This window comes from Athene noctua, chromosome Z (genome assembly GCF_965140245.1).
Source record: "Athene noctua chromosome Z, bAthNoc1.hap1.1, whole genome shotgun sequence".
NCBI lineage: Eukaryota > Metazoa > Chordata > Aves > Strigiformes > Strigidae > Athene > Athene noctua.
In genome coordinates, this window is record NC_134077.1 from 43870277 (window position 1) to 43893268 (window position 22992).

The following is a 22992-nucleotide window of genomic DNA, read 5'->3' on the forward strand; positions in this document are numbered from 1 at the left end:
AGCTTCCACACAGGCCTGCAGTGCCTCTGCTACTCACGTATACTATTCCTTTCCCTTCATCCTCTTCTTATCTTGACTATTTAGACTGTGTCTTAGACTTGTTAGAAAGTGTCTCCCAAAAAATGCTGATCTCTCCTGAGATCTGTAGGAGGCATTCCGTTTGTCTGGGTAAGGAAAACTGCAGACTCACTACACAGCAGATGAGTCAGGCCTGATTAATTTTCTTAGTACACCTAACAGATTCCAGTGTTTCCACTTCCACTTCACTTGCAAAGCTTTCCTCTCGTCCAAACCCTTTTGTTTCAGTGGCAGCTCTAATACACATTTTTTCTGAACATGATAGTAAAATAAAGAGTTGGCCTTACCATTGGTGTCTGTGATGATAACACTGGCTTTAGTACTGTCATTCCCTAGTTTGCTGCTCACTCTGCATGCGTATTCCCCAGCGTCAGCCAACGTGGCTCTGTAAATGTGAAGCTCAGAGTATTTCCTGTGAAATCAGAAAAAACATGTAAACATCCTGTACTGGAGTAACATTCACTGCATCAGCTAATGCACTTTTTTTTTTTCCTATCAGCAGAGTCTTGTCTTCCATTCTTATTGACAGATTAGCACTATCCAGGTTTGAAAGAAGGGAGGAGAATAAAAGGCTGCTGGAAAACACGCATATTAATGAACTCAAACGAAGACACTTGTTTATACTTTTCTGCTTGAGAAGAGTCTTTGCTCTTAAGGGAAATTTGAAGAACAACCTTCCCCTCTCAGCTGAATTGTTGGCTATCCAGATGCCACAGAGATGAGTGTAATATTAAAATAGAAAACCCTTTCCTATAGGTTCATATTGCCAGTAACAGAGTTCTGGATAAACAGTATAGTTTCCAACATCTGACTAAATAATCATGAGATGAGGACACACCACTCTCTTTAACAACCTCTGAAACACCAATAGTAAATCATTCTCCAGCACTAACAAAAAATTATGGGCAGGAGCACAATTTGCATGAAGCTACATTTTTGTTCTTGGCTCAGAGATGTAATTTAATCAGTCTGCAAGGTTTTAAGATTAGATTTTAAAATGCAGAACACCTGCCTGCCCATTAATTTGTTAGGAACATGTTCTGGTGTCATTCAAGGGGTCCCCAACTCATGTGATGGCAGTAATGCCATTACCCGGACTGTGGAGAATGACTAGCTAGAGGAAAATACACACATTATTTCTGTTCACAGTTTCTGTTTAAAAGAAGTGCTTCACGAAAGATTTTCCCTATGGCAAAGCCTGTTCATTTTTCTATAGAATAGTTATTTAGTAGAGTGCATGAGTGTGGGTTCCCGAAATTGGCCTACCCCGACCGGAAAGACTGACCCCAGGAGGCAGGGGATTCTTCACCCAAAAAGCTCATAGTCACCAGCATGTCTAGTGATGACTGCTGAGCTAAACAGTGTTTGGGGAACTGCTTTGCTTCTGCGCAGCCATGTTTCTTAACGCTCCATGCAGACATGACAACTGGTTATCCCTTCTGTGAACCACTGAGCAGGGCTGGGTTCAGACCAGAAACAAGTCTGTGTAGCAGGGGGGTTCTGGAGCAACCAAAACGTTCAATGGTACTTTCCAACCCATACTTGTGAGCCATTCCTCCCTCCAGCAGAGTAAACTATTGCATCTGCTATCAAACGTCTGCTTACAGTCAGCTCAGCCTTCCTTGCCTCTATATGAAGGTCCTACCCCTTAAGGACTCAGCACTGTGGCTGCCATGGGATGAAAGCAGTGTGCTAGGTGAACCCCAGCTCTGCTAGAAACTCACATTGCGAGTTTCCCCTCATGTCATGAAAGAGGTCTGCTTTCTTGAGGCCACCAGGATTGCAAGAAGGAGGAGCAGCCAAACCAGGATTAGGAATTTGCTTGGGTTTGTTCAAACGGTAAACAGCTGAATAGCTGACTATTTGGGCTTCTTTCTCAGGCAATGTGAGGAGCCCAGTTCCCAGTGCTGAATTAATTAACTCGGCTGCATTTCAGATGGCATACAAGAACAGACTCTAGCTGGTGGTAACCATGAATGTATGAGAAAAATGCAGTTGAGACACTGACAGAAGTATCCAGAAGGTGAAAGCTACAATCTCTTTGCATGGGAATTCTGCACCTGACTAACAGCTATGCTTGTACCACAGCAAAAATGACCCGCTCTTTAATCTTCCTGCCAGCCATCTACACACCTGCCTTTGCAACAGCCTGTTCAGGGCCTGCCCACAAATGTCTGGCAGTAATCTGCAACACCTAACAGCTTGCGTGGACATGAATATTGTGCAGTTTATCTTTCAACTATGCTTGTAGACATTTGTCTAGATGGAGGACAGGCTGTTGCCTCAGGATGCTTCAAAAGGCAATGTAAACACACTCAGGTTTTTTAGGGACTCACTGTAACATACCCAGTACAAGCAAGAAGCACAGCTGCAGCTGTATCACTTTTATTTGGACACTCACTGCGTGTCTGCTGCAGTCTCTTTCCTTCTCCATAGGATACTAAGTAATATTGATGCAAACTACCTTTGTGGCACTCTTGACTTTTAGAAGAAACTCTTTGCTCTGCACATTTATTTTTATTCTTTGTTTTACATGATACCTATGGGAAAAGGTGAGGAATTGTGTATTCCTTTTATGATTTTAAGATTATATTAAAATAGGTGAAGCAACCGTATTTCTAATAAATCTATTTCTAACAAACCAAATTTACTCCTGTTTTTAGAAAAAACTCTGTAAGGAGTTCTTTTCTGAGAGAGAAGAAATAATACGAGGTTTTATAGCCTTAGGAATATTATTGAGATATATCAGGACAGAATTCAAAACAGTCAGAGCAGAAGATGACTTACTAACAGCTGTGAATAAAACAGCTCCCTAGGAATACAGCCCTCCAACAATACTCACTTAAAGTCCCTGATAAGGAATTTTGTATTCAAATGCTCATCCTTTCCTCAACCTATACCATGGTCCACAAAAAAAATGACTCTCCCTATAAGGTTTGCTTTTGCTATACCTTTAGCTCATTGCCACTGTGACACTGCTGAGCTTGTATTCATGAAAGAGAAGGAAATGCATCTGCAGAGTGCAGTCCCAGCCACCCAATCTGACTGCTTGAATTCATTTTGCTTCCAGTCTCCATCTGTCATCCAGAATTGCCTGTCTGCGGGCAAATATCCAGGCTAAGCTTGGAAGAAGCCCAAGGTACAAGGCCCTTGCACACAAAGTTTTCTCAGGCACTGTTTGCAACTAAAGCCATCAGCTAGGTGAAGTGGCAAACAACTTCCCTCTGACCGAAAAACCCAACCCTGATAAAAGAGTCTATCTTCATGTAACGAAGAGAGCCTGACTCTGTACAGCACACAACTCAAAACAAAAATGTGCAGGCTTCAGCTGGATTTGAAATCAAAGAAGGAAAATGAAATGTTACCAGTACAAGCGGACAGGCATGGGAAAGTTAGCAGGTGAAAAGCCCTTGTCAGCTGCCTGTTTTTTTCTGTATCACCATTGACACAAAGGAACAACTTAGAGCTTGGACACACAAATCAAACAAACATGGCATCAGCTAGAAACTCACTGACTGCATGTTCTTACTCTGTGACAAATCTGAGGTAAGAGGTGAGTGCATGAAATGCCTTTCATTAAAATTTAAACTCATTCAGTTTCTCTTGACTTTCCAGTATAATGAGAACAGGCAAAGTCATTTAGTGTGATTCACCTGTTGTACTGTCATGTCATGGCATGTCGAGGCTCTGCGCCCTCTGAATCAACCACCCTGAAATCATCCTAGGGAGCTTAGAGGAGTGATCCCCAAAGTTCATTTTACATGCAAGGCAGTCTTCAGAAGGTTAAGCTCTGAGGAAATCTGCATTGCCACACACTGTTATAAACTCTTAACAAATTAGGAGAACACAGCATCTGCACCACTTCTGCAAATCCTTCAAGCCAGTAGTATTGACACTGGCCAAATGCACCAAATAAACAAGAAGCTGCAGTGTTATCTTTTCCATGCCTACTCCAGGTGCCAAGCTCAGGTCTTAATTTTAAATTTATAATCTAGACATTTCATCATTCTGCCAGACATCTTTGCACTTTGTTAAAATACCTAAAGCTAAATATCCAGAACTCAGAAACATTTAATTTTTCCGAACAATGGACAGGCTTTACTCTGCCATCACACAATGGGGAAAGTGATTTACTGCACAATATGAAATTACCAAAAGTCACTTCTGGTCATTGGGAACTACTTACAAACTTTGTGAGGTTTTTTATGAATATGTAGAAAGTGCTTGGAATGAAGGAATCAATAAGACTGCAGTACCCTGCATGCTAATGGCTCTTCAGTAGCCTACTTTTTATGTAGCCATTTGACCTTTAAAATAGACATTAAATCCAGACAGCTCAACAACACTCTAGCCTTCCTAGCTGATGATTCCCACACTTGCTAATAGTAAAAATTTCACACTAAAATGCTTGTTGTAACAATATGGCAGTATACAAACATGACAAAAACCACAGAAAATAAGGGGGGGGGGGGGGGGAGGGAATCTCCAGGTCATTGGTATTCCTTTCATTTGTGATGGGATCTTTTTAATGTGGCTTTGCTTACTGTAATCTGCATGTCGTTTTATGCATTCATTTGCACTGCATTTTTTCCCACTATCTTTAGAACATGTGCCTGTCCCATTTTTCATCAAAATAAAATCTATCTCCTCTTAAGCTGTTCACATCTACTCAGTCCTGGAAGCACACATGAACAGCAAAAGAACTGGCAAAGCACTGATGTGTCCCCAGACTAGAATCTAAAAGAAGAAAGGCAAGGAAAATCTATATCAGCAGACATCCCTCGTCTTTCCTCTTTTTGTACTCTACATCTAGTGACTTTCACATCTCTAAATGGAAGGGCTTCTCTGTTCCACACTGATATTTCTGTTTTAAAACAGATAAAGAAATTCCAAAGATGAGTGATATCCTTGTGGCTGGGGCAGCACACAGAAGTGTAAAATCCCAGTCAAAGCCTACAGTCTTCCCACTTAAGGTGGGGAATCAGGACTTCAGATTTCAATTTTCCAGAAAAATGCCCAATATTTTTTTTTTATTATGTATCTTCTGGGGATTTTTAAACATATTTTGGCACATCAACCTGAAAAATAGTCTCACACATTCCACATGTATGCTCTAATCAATAGCTATTAGCTAGTTTCCCTTCTGCCAGCTCCTCAAAGTTTGTGGTAAAAAAAAAAAAAAAAAAAAAAGAGGAAGAAGGGAGCTGGCAGAAGGCAGTTACTGATTCAGTGCTGAACTGACAAAGCCCAGCTGCCAAAGGTGAAATCCTGGCTCTTGTGAGTTTGGTCAATCAGCATCAACCAAAATCTAAGAGGAAAAAATACTGTTTGCCTCTCACAGGCCTCACTGTGCTGCTGGGGAAGCTGAGGGTCAGGCTCTGACCAGAACATTTTCTTTACAGAATAGACTGAAAATACAACTCTGAAGGAGACATATGGCCCTGCAAATGGGTCCAGACAATTTGCCAGCCTATCTGCCACCTGGAACAGCTCCATTTCACAAATGCTGGAAGGAGACATCACAGGTTCCTTCTTGCCGTCTGTGCGACCATGGCACGGCGGCTGCAGTGATGGTGCTCTGCCCCCCCGCCTTGTTTCACCTTATGCCCCAGGCTGGGGTACAAGAAACTGCAAGGGAAGGCAGGATGTCTGGTTTTCAACCTGAGTAACTCTGAAAAGTCAAGACCATCTTCTGGCACTGGTCATCAGTTACAGGGGACAGTTTCCCCCAGCCAGGAGGATGACATCTGCTAGACCCATGCTTTGTTCTGCATGTGTGGGAATGCCTCTGGTAAAGGACTACTGAAAACTTGCATAAGGCTTTCAAAGATCATGCAGACAGCATTCAGCCCTTCTTAAGGACTAGACTGCTTGCAAAGCAAATCTCAGAAGTATTTCCAAATCTACATTGCTTTGATGATTTTAAATGTTCTTGGATTTTAGACAATAAACATAAGGTACCTCTGTTCTTGTCAGTAGCTTAAAAATGGCCTGTCTCCAAGGTTTACTGGTTAAAATTATAGCCTTTGACCATCAGAAAATAAATAGAAAATGAAAATTATTCATTAAATATTTATAACATACTACTACGTCATCCATACGTTAGTGTCTATTTCCTTAAATTTTCTTCCTCTGTAACACAGCTTTTAGCTTTGTGATACCACAATTAACAACCTCAATGCTTGTGTTCTAGTGAACAACTTTCCCCATCCCTCCCAGACCTGCTTGTGACATACATCTCAATACTTACTTTTGTTTTTTGGGAATCTTGATATTTTCCGGTCTGGTTTTTTTTGTTATTTCCTTTCCATTCTTTAACCATTTGAATCTGAGTGCAGGGTACTCTGAAGTGGTTTCACACCTTAGCACTAGCTTCTGACCCACAGCAGCCTCTTGGTTTTTCATTTCCTTCAATTTGGGAGGCACCGCTAAAGAAATAAAAGAATGTGCTGGTCATTAGGCCATTCTCAGAAGGGAAAACAGTGCTAACTCAAGTTGAACTAGGCAAGCCACAGAGACCAAAACCCCAGCCAGACTAGCGATGCTTCTACAACAAAACCTGAAAAATAAGGACCATTTGTGTGTTACGTGTATCATCCGTAAAGTGAAAGGCTCTCAGGGTTCTAACTGACAGCAGATGAACACAAGCCAGCAGTGTGCCCAGGTGGCCAAGAAAGCCAACAGCATCCTGGCTTGTGTCAGAAACAGTGTGACCAGCAGAAGTAGGGAGGTGACAGTCCCCCTGTGCTCTGCACTGGTGAGGCCACACCTGGAGTGTTGTGTCCAGTTTTGGGCACCTCAGTACGAGAGAGATATCGAGGTGCTGGAGCGAGTGCAGAGGAGGGCAACGAACCTGGTGAAGGGCCTGGAGAATAAATCCTATGAGGAGCAATGGAAGGAGCTGGGACTGTTTAGTTTGAGGAAGAGAAGGGTGAGGGGAGACCTCACCACTCCCTACAGCTACCTGGAAGGACACTGTAGAGAGGTTGGTGCTGGTCTCTTCTCACAGATAATTAGTGACAGAACAAGAGGGAATGGCTTTAAACTGCAACAGGGGAGGTTCAGACTGGGCATTAGGAAAAAATGTTTCAGAGAAAGAGTGGTTAGACCGTGGAACAGGCTGCCCAGGGAGGGCGTGGAGTCCCTATCCCTGGATGTGTTTAAGGGTGGTTTAGATGAGATGCTGGGGCATATGGTGTAGGGGAGAACTTTGCAGAGTAAAGCTGATGGTTGGACTCGATGATCCCAAGGGTCTTTTCCAACCTGAATGATTCTCTGATTCTGCAATTTAATGACAGCCTAGTTTGGCCCTTTGGAGTCCTCCTATGTGGGTCTTACAACATGCAAGCCATATACAGTCTTAGCGAGAACTGAAGTGCTGCTTTTGAATATGGTATGAAGCACTAACAACACTTAACTGATCATGAGACACTCAATAGACACAAAACAGCATGCTGTGGCAGACAGCTTTGGTAGGTAATACAGAAAGGGAAAGGGAGAGCGTCTTGCTGATTTATTTATTTCAGCTGCCATAAGTCAGGGGCTATCCAAAGGCTCCAGGTACAACTAATGTGACAGGGAGCTAAAAGCATAAATATAAGCTCGACAGCTTCCCTAATCCAAGGGAGTCTTTTGCTGCAGCCTTTATAACCCACATTATACACCTACCTCAAACCTCAGCTTGGCCATATCCTTTCCCTGAGTCAAGATGGATTTGGAAGCCCATCAAGAGAATCAATATCAATTAAGGGTATTTTGGATCCAGAAGGGGACACTGCATTGAAAAGGTTCAGCCAATGGTTCCCATTCACTGAAGGGCTCCAGTTGATGCATCTCAATTTCTACTGTGTGGGTAAATCTCAAACCATTTAGAGATTTCTAAGTTAAAGACCTCTAATATTCCACAACTAGTACTGATTTTTGAGCCCAGGCTTCACAAGAAGATGCAGTGACTCTGTGAGACACCCTGGGTTAGCTGCAAACCATCTTCTATCCCACAGTGAGGTAAACCACCTACTTAACTTTACTTCCCCTGAAACTTAAGATAACACCTTTACCACACAACGGGGGAGGGCTAATAAGGGGAGCTACAGCTGATAGATAGCCTGTGAGTCCATCCTGGCTCGGTTGCACCCTGTTGTTGGTCTGCACCTCTGGGGAGCCAGTATTCCCATTCAGCACCCCTCATTGTAGTGTGTTTTATTTCCTGAACAGCTGTAATAGTGTCCAAGGAAACAAATGGCCAGCATGGCCAAAAGATTCTCTGTAACATGTGTATTAGGAGTGTTCATCAGGACACCAACAGGTCTCCAATATGGTCCCGTACACGAGAATGTTTTAACAAACTGGAACATGTTTGATTACATTTTGGTATCTGTTGCTTGTCTGTTTGTGGAGACTCGGTGACATCAATTGCCCTTAATTATTTTTCAAATCAGACAAAAAATGAGCAGCCCCATCATGGCTGTAATTATGACAGGTGTGTATAAAGAACTGGATACACACATGCCCGATAAGCAGTTGCGTGTTGCAGCCAGCAGTATGGCCTGTCCCACACGTGGGGCAACCTTCCTGATCCCAGGAAAGCCCAGGGAAAGTCTGATTTCCCTGGAAACAGCCGAGAGCAGAGCAGCATAAACAATGGTGGTTGGGAAAATGTGGTCTGCGTTGAACAAGCAAATGAAGTGGTGTCTGCTGGGCCACCAGTAGAAGACAGGATAGGGACAGAGAAATCTTCAATAATTAAAAAAGCTGCTGATTACTTCTGATTAAGAGGAAGGTGACAATTTTTTCCATGTGTCTCTGCTGGTGTGGAAAACAAGTCCCTGGCAGGAAGTCTCAAGCCAGACATCAACAAAAAGTCTGAGAGGGAGACCTTCTCTTGGGGAGGGCATCCATGAAGGTTTTACACACAGGGCAGGCACATGTGCCAGGGTGGCAATGGGATGTATCAGGTAAGGCCCAGGATTTCATGACCAGAAAGAAATCTCCCCCAGAATGTCTTCTTATATGTTAAGTTTCCATTTTCCATCCTGCCCCCCCCCCCCCCCCCAATAATTTTGGAAATTCCAGTGCATTCCCGAAATGCTACTGAAACACTTTTTGCTTTCTGAAAAACAAATGCCCACGCACTATTTTGAAACCAATATGTTCAAAAATACATACCTTTATGAGTGTGTATTTGTATACATACATACATTTACATAAGCAAATGTGTAAGTATTCAGGCATTTACCCAAAAGAGAGAAATAATTTTTGAAAAATATCAATCTTTACATTTTCCAACAAAAAATAGTGTTAATTAACAGCCTTACTACTGAGATTTGTGCTTACAGTTTTATTCTGTCATTGAAGAGTTAAGGTTACAATCTTTTGTCACTATGTAAGAAAAGGAGCTGCAGATGTGTGAAATAAAAAGGCAATATTCCTTATTTCACCATATTTCACTTATTATAGTCCTAGTCCCTATCTTGCATAAATTAAGGCAATAACCTCAATTGCAAGGATCAAAATTTTTGTGCTTAAGACTTCAACTGGTTATTGATATTCCTGCGAATGTAGCAGTCTGAAACTGGGAATAAAAGGGATATGCCATTTTGTTCCTGAATTTTATTTTAATTCAATATTATCTGCTCAAAATGACTTGCAGATTTTTTTCTCCATCAGAACTGTCAATGAAAAAAAAAAAGTTAAATTAATATGCTCAACTCTTGCCATAATTCAGGAGTTACCAGGAAACATAACAGAGGATTTAATCAATGGCAGTGACCCTCACTAATTCACAGTAACTTGCTGTCCAAGCATGCAGACTCTCCAGGGAAAGCAGTAAAAGCTGTTCACAAACATGACAGAAAGGAGATTGTTTCTTCCTTTATTTTTTTTCCCTCCTTTTCATTTACACTATGTTTTCTTCATTTCAGCTGCAGTTTTGCAAAAGTTAATCAGACCTGCCAAGCATATGAGAAAGCTCATGCTGATAGAACTACAGCATTGTGTGCTTGGACCAAGATTAGCTACAGCTTCCATTTTTGCAAGAGGTAGTTGACTTTCATCACAGTCTGTGCCAATTTCTCTGGTGCTGGTAAGACAGGACCTTGTCTGAGGGGTAAAGATGCTTTTAAAGGAGTCAAAAATGTTCATAATGATAATTAGACATTTGTCCTCCTGACACCTCCCTCCTCTTGCCTCTCTACCCTTTCTTCCTTTGTACTCATGTCATCTCCTGCCAGCTTGGCTTCTCACCACTCTTGTCACACAACACTGCTCTCACCATTGGGGAGGCTTCTGCCCACTGCTTCGGGTGAGGCTTGCTGCTGTGGGCAGGAACAAGTGAGAAGGGGTAAGAAAAACACTTTCTGCATCTCCTACACATGGATGGAGGTTGAGGTGCCTATCTGGGACAGGATGACTCGGTCAAAGTGTTCTGTGAAGGTGGAAGGGAGCCTCGCGGCATTTCCTCTGGGTCACATTTTGGGCAATGCTGTTGTGAGCAGCTCTGGTACGGTGGCAGCAGAGCCCTTGCCCATGCCATTCTGTCACAGAATGACAGGGGCCAGGTAGAAAAGAAAACAGACACATGCTGAAGAGAAACAGAAGAAATTAAGTGTGGAAGCACCCCAAAAATGGTGCTGCTTGAATGAAAGGTGTAGTAGGATCCACTTTATCCGTATTCCTTGTGATGAAACCCAAAAGGGCCTCACATTTTAAGAGTCAGTTAGACACACAGAAAGGCACCTGTATTTAACCCCAGGCTCTTCACACTCCCTGTTCAGGACCTCTCTCTGTGCGCTGCTCCCCCCCCCCCCCCTGTTTTGACAGACTTTCTAAGAAAGCAACAGGGGCAATCACAGCAAGAGAGGGCTGTCTTGCTGTGACAAGCCCTCACAAAGCAGTGCAGCACTTGTGTCAGCAAAAGTCCTGCACTGTTTGAAGGTTTTAACAGGCAAAAGCATGTAAGGTGTCAGATCTCTGCTTATTAAGATGGCTTGAATATCTGTTATTTTGTTAGCAGTTTTTTCAGAAATGTATGTCTGCCGGCCTGTGTAATATCACTACAGATAAGGAATACACATTTCCATATTCTCTCTGCAAAAGGCTCACTGATAATGTATGACTGGAGTTAACTTCTTCTCTCTGGACTTCAGTGAGTTTGGCAAAGCACAGCAATCTCCTCACCCTCCGTATTTGATTGTATAGCTAATCTGCATGGAAGCTCAACACATTGAACAAATTAAACAGGAAACCTGCAGAATATTATCACACAACTACACACTTTCAGCTGAAATTCCATGAGTGGTTGGGGTTTTTTTCCCTTTCTTTCTTTATCTAGGAAGTCCTAAAGCCTTTTAAGAGTTTGACTACAGGAGTGTATGAAGTGTGTTTGCCAGTAAGCACATGTGTACAATTTACTATGCAAAACTGTGAAAACAACTCGGTCAGTAGAAGCCACAAGAATATCAACCATTCCCTTGGCCTCAGACTTGCTTTTTTGTAGCATAATGCTCAAGGCAGGGCAATAATGCAAGACAAATTATATTATTTCCAAAAGCCTTCTCCCCTAGCATTTGAGATTGTAACCAAACTCAGATTTATCATCAGCAGGCCAGATTTTCTAAAGCCTTTGGTATAAACCATATAAGCTAGGCTTCAAGATGTATACTGCTCCTGCTTAGACAACTAAAACAAACCTCTTAAGTTCTGTTGTCTTCTGTTGGTTTTAGTCCTCCTATTATTCTCTCAGGTAACATTTAGATTCTGAACACTTTTCAAAATCAGGCTATTTCCTTCCACCATGCTGAGCCTCCATGCAGGTTACCTATATGATAAAGCACTGCAGGTAAAGATACGAGATAATCCCACACAACCATCTCTCCAGAATACCAGAGTAACTGAACACAAGACGAGAGATTGGAAAATCAAAGAAATAACTTATCTACTTAAATGGGAATTTCTGTTTTGAACTCTTTTGAAAATACTGCCAGAGACACTTCAGCTTTTGGATCTTGGTATGATTTGAACACTTGTGTCTGTACAGAAGAGCAAAAGGAAAAACGCAAACCTGACATTTGTCTTGAGCACTACATGTAAAACCAAGATCCACAGAATCATTCTTCCTAGTGATGTTAAAAAGAAATTTCTGAAGAAATTTTAGATGTTCTAAAGGCCAAAAGAAAGGGGAATGCCACAGGAATGGCTAGCAACATTGTCGGGAGCCAAGAAGCAGAGCAATAAGGAGAGATATAGCACTACAGCCATGGTCTTTAAACACTGGGCTAGTGAGGAACCAGAAAATGCCATTATAAATCAGAGTAACTACTCCCAAAACCTAATCACAAAGCCAACCTCAACTCTGACTACCCTGACCAGGAACTGCTCAACTCATGCTGTGGAACATTTGTGTCTAAACTCAGTGAACCTGACAGGTTTAGATGTGACAGTGCTGAGTCTCACTTTGTCCTTTCAAAGTAATGGTGCACTCAACAAACTCATAGATCTCCACAGAAAGTATTTGTTTATTCAGGGTGAGATGCTTTCAACAACATGGTATGTCTTGCCAGCGTTCATGGATATTCACCTCTAGCCATGAATTTGCTCTCTGATCTTTCATTAATCTTCTTTTCATTGTTCCCATCAGAAGCCCAGTAAACCCTTCCAGTGAGAGTATCATGGGTCAACTCATAATATAGCCTTGGGAAAGCAGGATTTTCAACAGGACACTGAAAATGGACATAGGCAAGAAGTACTGTGCAAACGCAGAAGGTCTCACTACTATTCCCTCCTCCACTCTACAGTTAAAAAGCATTGCCAGTGGAGCCAGAAAAGGGATGGTAGTGATAAACCAGCATGTCTAGAAATATCATGTCCATGAGGGAAAAGCCTAAGAACACCCAATTATTCAATGTAACAAGATAATGGCAGGCTGCCCTGCCTCCTGCAGTCACTTAAGATACCACTTTCTGAGCTTAGACCTCCACAGAGACAAGGAACTGCATTCAAAGATAGGAAGATGTAGGTTTCACAACAGAAGCTGGGTGTGAGCAAGCACCTAACCTGAAGATTACAATTTAAAGGTCAACACAATTTTTTTACTGATGATTGTGTCTGTAGGAACATACCACCTGATGGATTAACCACTCTGCTCTGGTTCACAATGCTTCAGCTGACTTCAACTGGCTGCATCCCTGACAAACTCTGATGGTCCTGTTAGACACTGTCAATACAAAAACCTGATCATACAGACTGAAAATGTGGGGACAGCATAAAATAAATATAGTCGATATCCAATGAGCGATTCAGGAACAACTGTTTATAAAGTCGATATAAAAAACTGCAGGTCCATATTTTACATACCTAAGTGCATGAAGGTAGGCTCCAGAATCTTTAGTTGAGCACTAAAATTAAAACAATTCAATGCACAGAAATGCTGTGCAGGCATAAATCCCATGGACTTCAAGGAGACTTGCAAGTACTCAGTGATTATTTTTTACACATGAAGCCATTTTTGATTTAGGAGCTGAATTTCAGGACTTCACATTAAAATGTTTGTATTGAGTTGTGTGCCTTGAAGTCAGATGAGAGGAGGAAGAGTGGCTTGCTGTATCATACATATGTCTCTTTCTCTTCTTTGCTCTCCAGTTCAAGTATTTTCATCCCTAATCTCTATCTTTGCTTGAAAAAAGGCAAGTCACCAAACAGACTAGTGCAGCTGAGAACCACCTAAAAGGCTGTGACTGAACTGTTAAATTGGCTGGGTCTCAGACTATGCCTTATGGCCAGACTTGGAAGGTTCACCACATCATTGGACTGAGGCTTAAAAACTTAAACTCTGGATGTCAGCTGTGGTATATGTGTAGCCATGCTGGTGTGCCCTAAGATCATGTTGGGGAGAATAAATACAAATGGGAGGAAAAAAAGGCAAGGAAGGATAGATGTACAATGCAACGATATTCTCCTTTGGTATAATTTTGGAGGTTATTCCTCTGGATTACTGATGAAAATCCAGTTCTTTGGTAACTCCCCTTTTTCTCTTTTTGGTAGAACTGACTTTTTTTATAGCTTCCTTAGAGCTTTAGCCCTACAATCTGATGGCTCAAAAGTGCTGCAGTCATCTCCTCCTCTCCCTCTCACATTTTGTGTTCTCTGGCACACTCCTGTATTTGCCATCATCAGAAAACAGAGTCTTCTGTGTGTTGAATCCTGTAAACTCTTCAAATTCTATGCACTATCATATTTTACAACTCTTGTTTCCATCTCCTCTAGTCTCAGTTGCTTCTCCACTCTCTCAGCATTTCTCCATCATGCTTCTTCCCTTCACACAGTTCCAACAAAGCTGGGATGCTCACGTACAAAGGACACGAGTGAGTGCTTTCTCTTGATCCTAATCATAGAAAAGCCCGTTTTTTCTCCTGGCCTACACTTTTTTCTTGGCTTTGTAACATTGTTTGATTCTGCAATAGTTCCACTTCCCAGACAAAAGTGTACCATGCATCAGCCAATAAATTGCCCAACGCAAATCTATCCATGGCAAGTCTTCATATGCCTCAAAATCTTCCTCATCCTCTTTAGGCTGTGGAAGGTTTAGAGAAAGAATAACAACACACATCCAGCAAAAATGCCAGCACACCTCTAGTTGCCTGGTCAGAGATCTTCCTAATTAAGCATGCCAAATTGTCTCTACTCCCAGTGAGAGCTCAATAATGTATGTGTAGAAGCAACAGTCTACCACATTCACATTAGTGCATGATGCAGAATTTAAGTAACATCAGACAACGTTGTAGTCACAAGATTCATATAAATTTTCCAGTATTAAAACAATTCTCCATGTTAACCAAGAAAACCAGAAGGATCTGCTGCCCACATGGACATCTTATTAACAAATGATACAACACAGGGAGTACGAAGTACCATGGCAGGTGAAATTCAGTGGAAACGGTGGTCAGAAGGTGATTCTCAGACCGTAAGATGCAGGGTACAGCAACAGGTGAACGCTAACCACCTCATCCTGCACAGGTTCATAGAACTAGAGTCACTGCCACCATCACCAAGGATACCTGAATAATCTGAGTTTGGCGATATAACCACTAGAAAGAATAATTAGACAGAAAGACCCAAACGGGATTTACCAAAACAACTGCCTCCCCAGAAGTCTCAATCAATCTACCTCCCACAGAGTTCACACAGAGGCCACCACTTCTCACAAAGCAGATAAGACAATTTCTGGGTATTCTCAGGCACAACTGGCAGTTCAGGAGTTCCTCTGTCCACTAATGTTCCTCTTCACAAAGAACCACTCACCCATGTTGAAATTTTGGGGTGGGAAGGTGGAAAACTTGAGCTGGAACCTCATGGCTTGTTTGACATGAACAGAAACAAAAATCAAGACATAGAAATTAATTTTGAGAAAACAAGGTTAACTGTAACATCAAAATAAAAAGTTTGCTGTTGTATTACAGGTTTCATAAAGTATTTACAGCAGTGTGAAGAATTTTGAAACTTCTAAGACACTGATTTGCTAATGCACAAGTCAGACTTAACACTATGGGTATTGGCTCCTCATTTGCCACTTTCCTTCCCCTCCTCTCCTTTAAATTCTTTGTGGTCATCTCTCCTAGTAATACTTTCTGGGATGTATGTGGGTGTTCAGCACAGGCTGTGGAAGGATGTAGGTCTACAAAAACATCTGTGTGCTGAAAAATTACATGGAAGAGACCTGTGGAAGGCAAGGGCAGCCTTTCCACTGCAACCTCAAAGAGGGGTCTGTCCCCACCCAGACTTAACCAGAGCCGCCTCTAAAGTTTATCTTAGCCATTTTCTTCTGGTGGTTATCACAGATGAAGCAGATCATGTGTCAACCCCATTCCAGCTGCATAACACCTGGAAGAGCAATCCCCCTGCCTGCTAAAATCGCTACCAGGTAGAAAATGTCAGACCTATCACTGGTGGAGAATGCTGTCACTACAATCCTAAGTCAATTTGGAAGATGATTCCTTTCATGTCTAATTGCTAAAGGAAAAATCGACATGGTCTGATGGTGCCAGAAGGGTGCCACTTCCACGGCAAAAGGATATGCCTTTCCCCAGGGACACAGCACAACTAGTTCTGGCCCCTTCAGTTGACTGAGGTGGCTCTCACTTGGAAACATCTGTTAGCAAAATCTTCATTTTTTTAACCAGAAACTGCGCAAACAGTTTAGCCAATGAGACTGAAAGCTCCTGACTAATTTCAGGAACTGAGGAACTGGGTACACCTGGGCATAGCACACGGTCATCAGCTCAAACCTAGCTCAGCAAAAATCTAAACATGGCACTTAACATTATGGGCTTGAACAGCATGCAGAGGTTCTCATCATACACCCTTCAGTATAATTTACTTCCAAAATATACTGAAGTCCACATTTATACTCTGCAGCTATGGCAAAACAGAAAAGGCAATTGTAGTGAAAAGGAAATGTTTATGTCACACCTGTCTGAAAATGTTCACAGGCTATCTTCAGATAAATTAAAAATTAAACAGAATTTTAAAGAATAAATATTGTTATATGCCTGCAATCAGTAACAGCTCACAAAAAAGATCTAATTAGAAACATCTCCCCTGGTTAAATTATTATTGCAAGATTAGACATCCTTTTAAAGGTCAACATTCAAAAAGCCCATAACCATATGATCAGTAAAGCATTCAGAAACATGCCATGGTCCAGCAATCACTGGAGGAGGGACAGAAACACACAATGCTCAAATGGTTTCTGGACTGTAGGCAAAAGTTCAAAAATTATGTAGGAAAAATTACATGGCTTTTAAAAATATATATTTCAGATCAACCATAAATGGTGGAATTGCATACCAGGAAACCTGTGTGAATGCTAAGTGGTAGGCCACAGAGAAGTGGGATCATCACACAAATACAGAAATCTGTGAAACAGATCTCCAGGCCATCAAGTCCAGCCTTGAGCTCCTGGTTTGTATCAGTCAAGCCCATCCTGATAGGTGCTTATGTAACCTTCTGTCAAAATCCCTCAATGGCCTTAAAATATATGACCATGTGAAAAAGACTGTAATATGCATTAAACGTAATTATTTAACATCCTATATATCTAACCCTTGTGATCATGGCCACCAGTATCTATTGTCGGGAAGGAATTATGGCTTTTATTGTAGGAAGGTGATATTCTTTATGCAGAAGCCACAGACAGACCTTCTAGGCCCACTCAAATACATAAAATGTAGTAAGTAATGTCCATAATTTATCAAAACTTATGCCCCAATCTAGGCTCTGCCTTAACAGAACAGAGACTATATTGTAAAATGTAGCTAAAAATTAGTTAGAGAATAAACTTCACGTAAATTCTGAACAGGTTGCCAGTCAAATAATAAAGACATGGTAAATCAATTAAACCTCCTTTCCTCCACTTCTTCTTTAAAACTTACAAATGGTTTTCAAGGGTCACAGTTTTGGATAAAATCACAGCCTGAAAATTGATAATATCAACTGTACAAGTATCCAGGGCTTTATTTGCTATGTTATAAAAATAAATATGAAGGCCCAGCACAGTACTAAGGTAACATTCATGCCCTGTGAAAATAAAATGCTTTGTTATTGATTTGATACAGCTAGACTTTCACCCCAGAAAATGAAGAAATGTGCTACAGCTTTATTAAGGGAAAAAAATAAAGTACAGACCTTAGCTATGTCCAAATTTGCAGATTTCTAGGTAAAGCATAAATCAATTTTATTTAAACCAATGCAAAGCCTCAGTGTGAACACACTTCAACTGATATAAAGCTAATTTATGATTAAACTCACATTTAAATAAATTCTTTAACAAATTAAGTCGAATCAATAAACTTCTGGATTAAATTAGTCTTACCAGGTCTTTTTAGAGGCAATGCTCTCTCTGCTTCAATTGAATTGATTTCTAAAAACCTGACTTTAATTACAGTGACTGTGTGTTAACACTCACACATGTTAATATATATTCACCATTCAGGTAGAATTTACACATATCGATGAGTTGTGAACGTCTGCACAAAAGGACTCATCAGTCCAGTGACCGATCCTTTTCCAGGTCTCCTTTTTGCTTCATTCTCAAGGTAATAGCCTTGTGAACAACAGCGTTATTTGGCTACGTTATTTGGAACTGGAGATTTTCGTGTATCATCTCCTGTGATCTATTTGTTCCACATAATTTCTAGTAAAAGTTTCAGTTTGTTGTTATTTCTACAACACTATGTTCTTCCTTTGCTTTTAATTCCCATCCAGGACACTGACTTCAATCATGAAGCACCTGGACTGAATACACATAGCATCCAGCATGTGCTTTTCTGCTGCTGAGAAATTACTGAACAGCATTAACAGAATGACTGCAAGCCAATCTGTAGCAAAGCTGTTTCCACCACAGAGTCCCAGTAGACATTAAACCAGCTCTGTTCAGGTTTGGACAACTGAGCTGCAAGGAAGGCAGCAATCTACACACTCCTTACTGTGCCAACAGAGACAGAATCTCATGCAGAAGTACCCTGAGACAACTCCTCAGAAAAAAGCCCAGGTGAGGAAATTCAAGAAGGTTCCCACGTGTTGGTGTTGGTGTCATGCTGTAGCAGCCCAGCAGATTGCTTACATGTTTCTTGCAGAGCCAGAATTAAAGTAAAGGCTCCAGCCTTATCACATGTGGCCACTGCGCCTCTCTGAAGCTAGTGAAGTAAATAACTGCAAAATCTGTTAGAGGTGGCTGCTGCTCCTTGACAGACACAGGAAGGATGTTTCCCCAAATAAGATGAGGTCCAAGTATCAAACCAGAACCAAATCTCCCTTTAAAAAGTGTCTGCATAGTGGTCAGACTTCTGTGTTGCCACTTTTGTCTTTCTTTTTTTAGTCTAAAAAAAGTATTTCATAAACTAAACAAAACCACATTATCCTAAAAAGATGGTATCACGTCAAGTTGAATCTGGATTTTCATTCAAAATACCATGTCATAACTTTCTCCCCAGCTGTGTGGAACTCTAGAGAGTTGCCAGTCATCTCTTTTATACAGATTTTCTAGAAGATGTGAGAAAGAAACTCATATTACACAAATAAATCAAAGAGAAAAACTTGATCCTAAAAAGGTTCGGGAAAATGGGGGTTTACAATGGAAACTGTGGTGCAATCCCAACAGCAGAACTGTCAGGTATTATCAGGTTTCCTGTAAGACTCAGTCCTTCTTCTGTCTCACAAGAAGCCCAGTGGCAGGTAGGATTAACTTTCTGGTGATGAGTAAAAGATGAGTTTGCTGTTTACCTAAAACGATGTATGCATATAATCTGGCTTTTTTTTTTTTTTTTTTCTTTTTTACCTCTGGCTTTTCTCTCACAGATTATTTCACTACTCTTGCCATCATGAAGTAACATGCATATCTCTGCTTATGCATGTCCATTTATTCTTCTTCATTATGAGCTGAGTGATGGTCTGAAGTCCATTCAGCAGACCAAGGACCCTCTCTTGCGTCTCACAATACCCCCCTGTGTTGGGTGTCACAACTGCCAAAATTACAGTCTGGGATTCTACCTACACAATGGGGAGAAGATATAACTGTGGGGAGACCCAGGGGCTGAAAATCTCTGTGATAAATAGACAAAGAAAAGATATAAGAAAGATTCTTCCTGAAATATTGGAACCTGGTTTCAGCCATGTGTCCTAGAATTTCAGTATTTCCTCTGTAAAATTTGTCCTACATTAGTAAGTACATAATAATGAATGCTATGCAAATTAAAGCCATGAAAAGACGGATGGAAGAAGCCAAGAAAGAACTGCAACAGTATCAGAAAGAGATGTTTAGAAGAAATAATCTAAGGGAGGAGTTCACCGCATCTGCTGAAATTTAATATCCTGAGTCCCCCTTCTGGCTGCAAAGGGAATTTTATGTAGGAAGCAGCCAAGGTGAACACCATTACTGCTAAGAGAAATGAAAACAATCAAGATAGAAGAGTGCTCTGTAGATTGTAAGCATGCAGTTTTCAAAGTACTACCTCATTCTGAATCTCTATCTGTCTACTGAGAGATGTCATATAACCCAACATGGCTGAAAAACATAATTATGAAAACCAACAGTATAACTATAGTGAGTATCTACTGTATTTTTCCCTTTTTACCATTGCTTCTGGAAGGAATTTAAGACACACTTTGGAAATCATTATTTCAAGGTGTGATCTTTTTGCAGAGTGTTTTATCCCACAAGTTTCATTTATTTCCAGTAGCACATGAACAGACCATGGATTAAGGAAAAACAGTATCAAAATAGCGTTCCCTGAAGCCTCCAGAACAATCAAGCTATTTGTGATGGAGGTGAGCACACTGTGCATGTTCAAGGAGGTGTGAAACAGCCCAAAAGTCATTCTCATTAATAGCTCTGACATGAGTTGAGAGTGGACACAGGAGGGTCAAAATCCAGCAAAACAACAACAAAGTGATCATCTCTGCTGTCAGTTGTGGCACCTCCATCTGCAGCCTTCACGGACCTGTCCAAGGTTTACTGAACACACACCAAACACAGTGTCTAATCATGCAAGTCCAGGTTTCCATGCCAAGAAAGGAAAAAATCTCCAGGGCCTCTTTCTCACAGTACCTTCATTCATCCCAATCTTTATGAGTAGATAAAAAAAAATGTGAAGTTTTTTGTTTCTCACAACACAATTGTGTCGTGTTTTTGTGCTCATGAGATGGAATTGTTTTGTTCATAGTGAGAGGTATGACAGCTGTTAATCCCCATGGCTTGCTTCCCCAATCTTAAATAATAATTTAAATAACCAGAGGAAGCACTGATGTAAACAGCAGGTTTTAATGATCTTTTTCCTTTCTATACCCCATTCTTTTCCCAAAAATTAAAAAAAAAAAAAAAAAAAAAAAAGAGAGAAAGATTCTCACTGGTTTCTAATTATTATGATAGTCTTATCTGTTATTAAGCATAGCCCTTAATCTCACCTTGATAACTCAGTTTTCCAAGGTCTGAGGGTATATCTCTGCCCTCCCTCCATTTATTTAGACAATTGTATAACTGAACATACACATAACCACCCTATAAATTCTTAGATTTTTTTTTTATGCTGGAAAATAATGTATAATCAGATGTATTTGTTATCTGACTGATTATTCTGCAGAGGGATAGACAATAAAATACAGAAAATTAGAATTTTGACGGGACTTGCACTAGCTGAATCTGCTAGATACGCAGGAGAGAGGGAGAAATTTTACTAAAACATGTTTTGAATTCACAATCAACAGGCTCACTAAACAAAGAACTATTAAAAGTGACTTTATGAGTTACATTTGAGTATGGTTGTTTTAAACAAGGAGAGACACCTGAGTTTTAGGCATAGATTGGGACAGAAAAATGCACGTTTCTGCTGTTTTAACTCTGCAACTTCACTTTGAAAAAAATGGTCATCACACTGAAACACATAAAAATAATTTTAAAATCCCACTTTTCTCAATCAGCAAAGCAGACTAGTTTAGCATTCAAAAAAAGGTCTCAAGTGACTTTTCTACACTTTGGGCTTTCCATGTGGGGAAAATAGTTCATGAGGTGGGATGGGAGTTTACAGAAATTTCATTATTTTACACTCAGTCATCTCAAGCCTTGTGGCCTACTGCATTTTAAATTGGAGTACCATGTCAGAAACCACTAAAATGAATGGTCCGTCACCCATGATAATGAGCCCAAGTGAATCAGAGAGAGGTGCAGAGACCACCAACATCATACAGGCAGTCGGTCTAGCAGTATACTTGTATTGTATCCCTTCTTATAAGGCATAATGTGATATATTGTGAAATGGGATGGCAGGGATCTGTACGTTGGGGCTAAAATTCAAGAAAAATCACTCTATGGCAGGCACACAGGATATGCGGGGACAATAAAGCTCAGGAAGAAAAGATATCACGCTTAATAGACACCACCATAGACTTGTGATAGGATAGCTGCACAGGGAGTGTTTGGGGTGGAAACAGAACAAGGAAGAAAAACTTGACAGAAACTGTCAAAATCAGCATAGTTTTCTCCCTGACCCCCAAGATTCACTTTTACACAGATCCAAAAGCCGTATCAAGACATGGCATAGTCCTTGCATAATAAGACTACTCAACTCTCCCCACATGCGCTAGGTTTCCTCGACAAAAGAGTTCTCAGCAAAGTAAATTTAACTGATGCATGCAGGTGAGGAGTCCATTTTTGCCATTTTCCTTGCAAATTGTTGCTTGACCTTCAGCAATGCTTTTGCGCAGCCTAGCTTGAAGCACTCCTCTTCCACTCCTGACACGAAAGGCTAGTCTCTGTACACCCTGTGGTGAGAGGTCCAGACAAGACCCTTCATACCCAAAGTGCTAACGCAACTGGCAAATGTGGCACAATGTAGACTGATGCATAAGGAGCAGGGGCAGGCGGGGAACACATGTGAGGAGTTAATCAGGATTCACAGAAGGTGTGTATTTTTCCTTTGTTAGTTAAATTCTATAAAACATCAAAGCAAACACATCCTTTCCGACTGTGGGTGACTTTGTTTTAATTCACTCTCCAAACAGATTCAACTCCAATTCACTCTGATCTGTTCATCTCTGAACAGGAATACCCACTTGATCCAGGGCTTCCAGCAGTCGAGCTCATTCACTTCAAACATTAACGGTTTGAGTGCCTTGTGAGGACTGATCATCTGGACGGTTTGTGCAGAGCAAGCTGGGCTATAAATTCACAGTTTAGCTAATTCACTATTGTAGACAAGCCATTGTTTTGACAGAAAAGCCTAACCAACTAAAACCCCGACCGACACACCCCCCCTCACCACTCCCACCCCTTAAATGCTTATTCAAAGTTGCTGTGGTTCTGCTGTGACCCATGACATACCACAGGGGTTTTGGCTCCCAGCTCCAAAACAATTAGTTTGGGTAAATTAA

At 41.0% G+C, this 22992-nt stretch overlaps 1 protein-coding gene across 12 annotated transcripts in view; it reads right to left on the reverse strand.

Moving 5' to 3' along the window:
• The window catches only part of NRG1 (neuregulin 1), a 522222-nt gene that overhangs the window by 147623 nt on the left and 351607 nt on the right, over nucleotides 1-22992 (reverse strand). For all 12 annotated transcript variants that reach the window (XM_074932868.1, XM_074932867.1, XM_074932866.1 and 9 more), the window contains 2 exons: nucleotides 6329-6506; nucleotides 366-490 (listed from right to left, as the gene is read on the reverse strand). In XM_074932868.1, the coding sequence (XP_074788969.1) occupies nucleotides 366-490; nucleotides 6329-6483 (280 nt within the window). In that variant the 5' untranslated portion in view covers nucleotides 6484-6506. The remainder of the gene's footprint in view (nucleotides 1-365; nucleotides 491-6328; nucleotides 6507-22992) is intronic.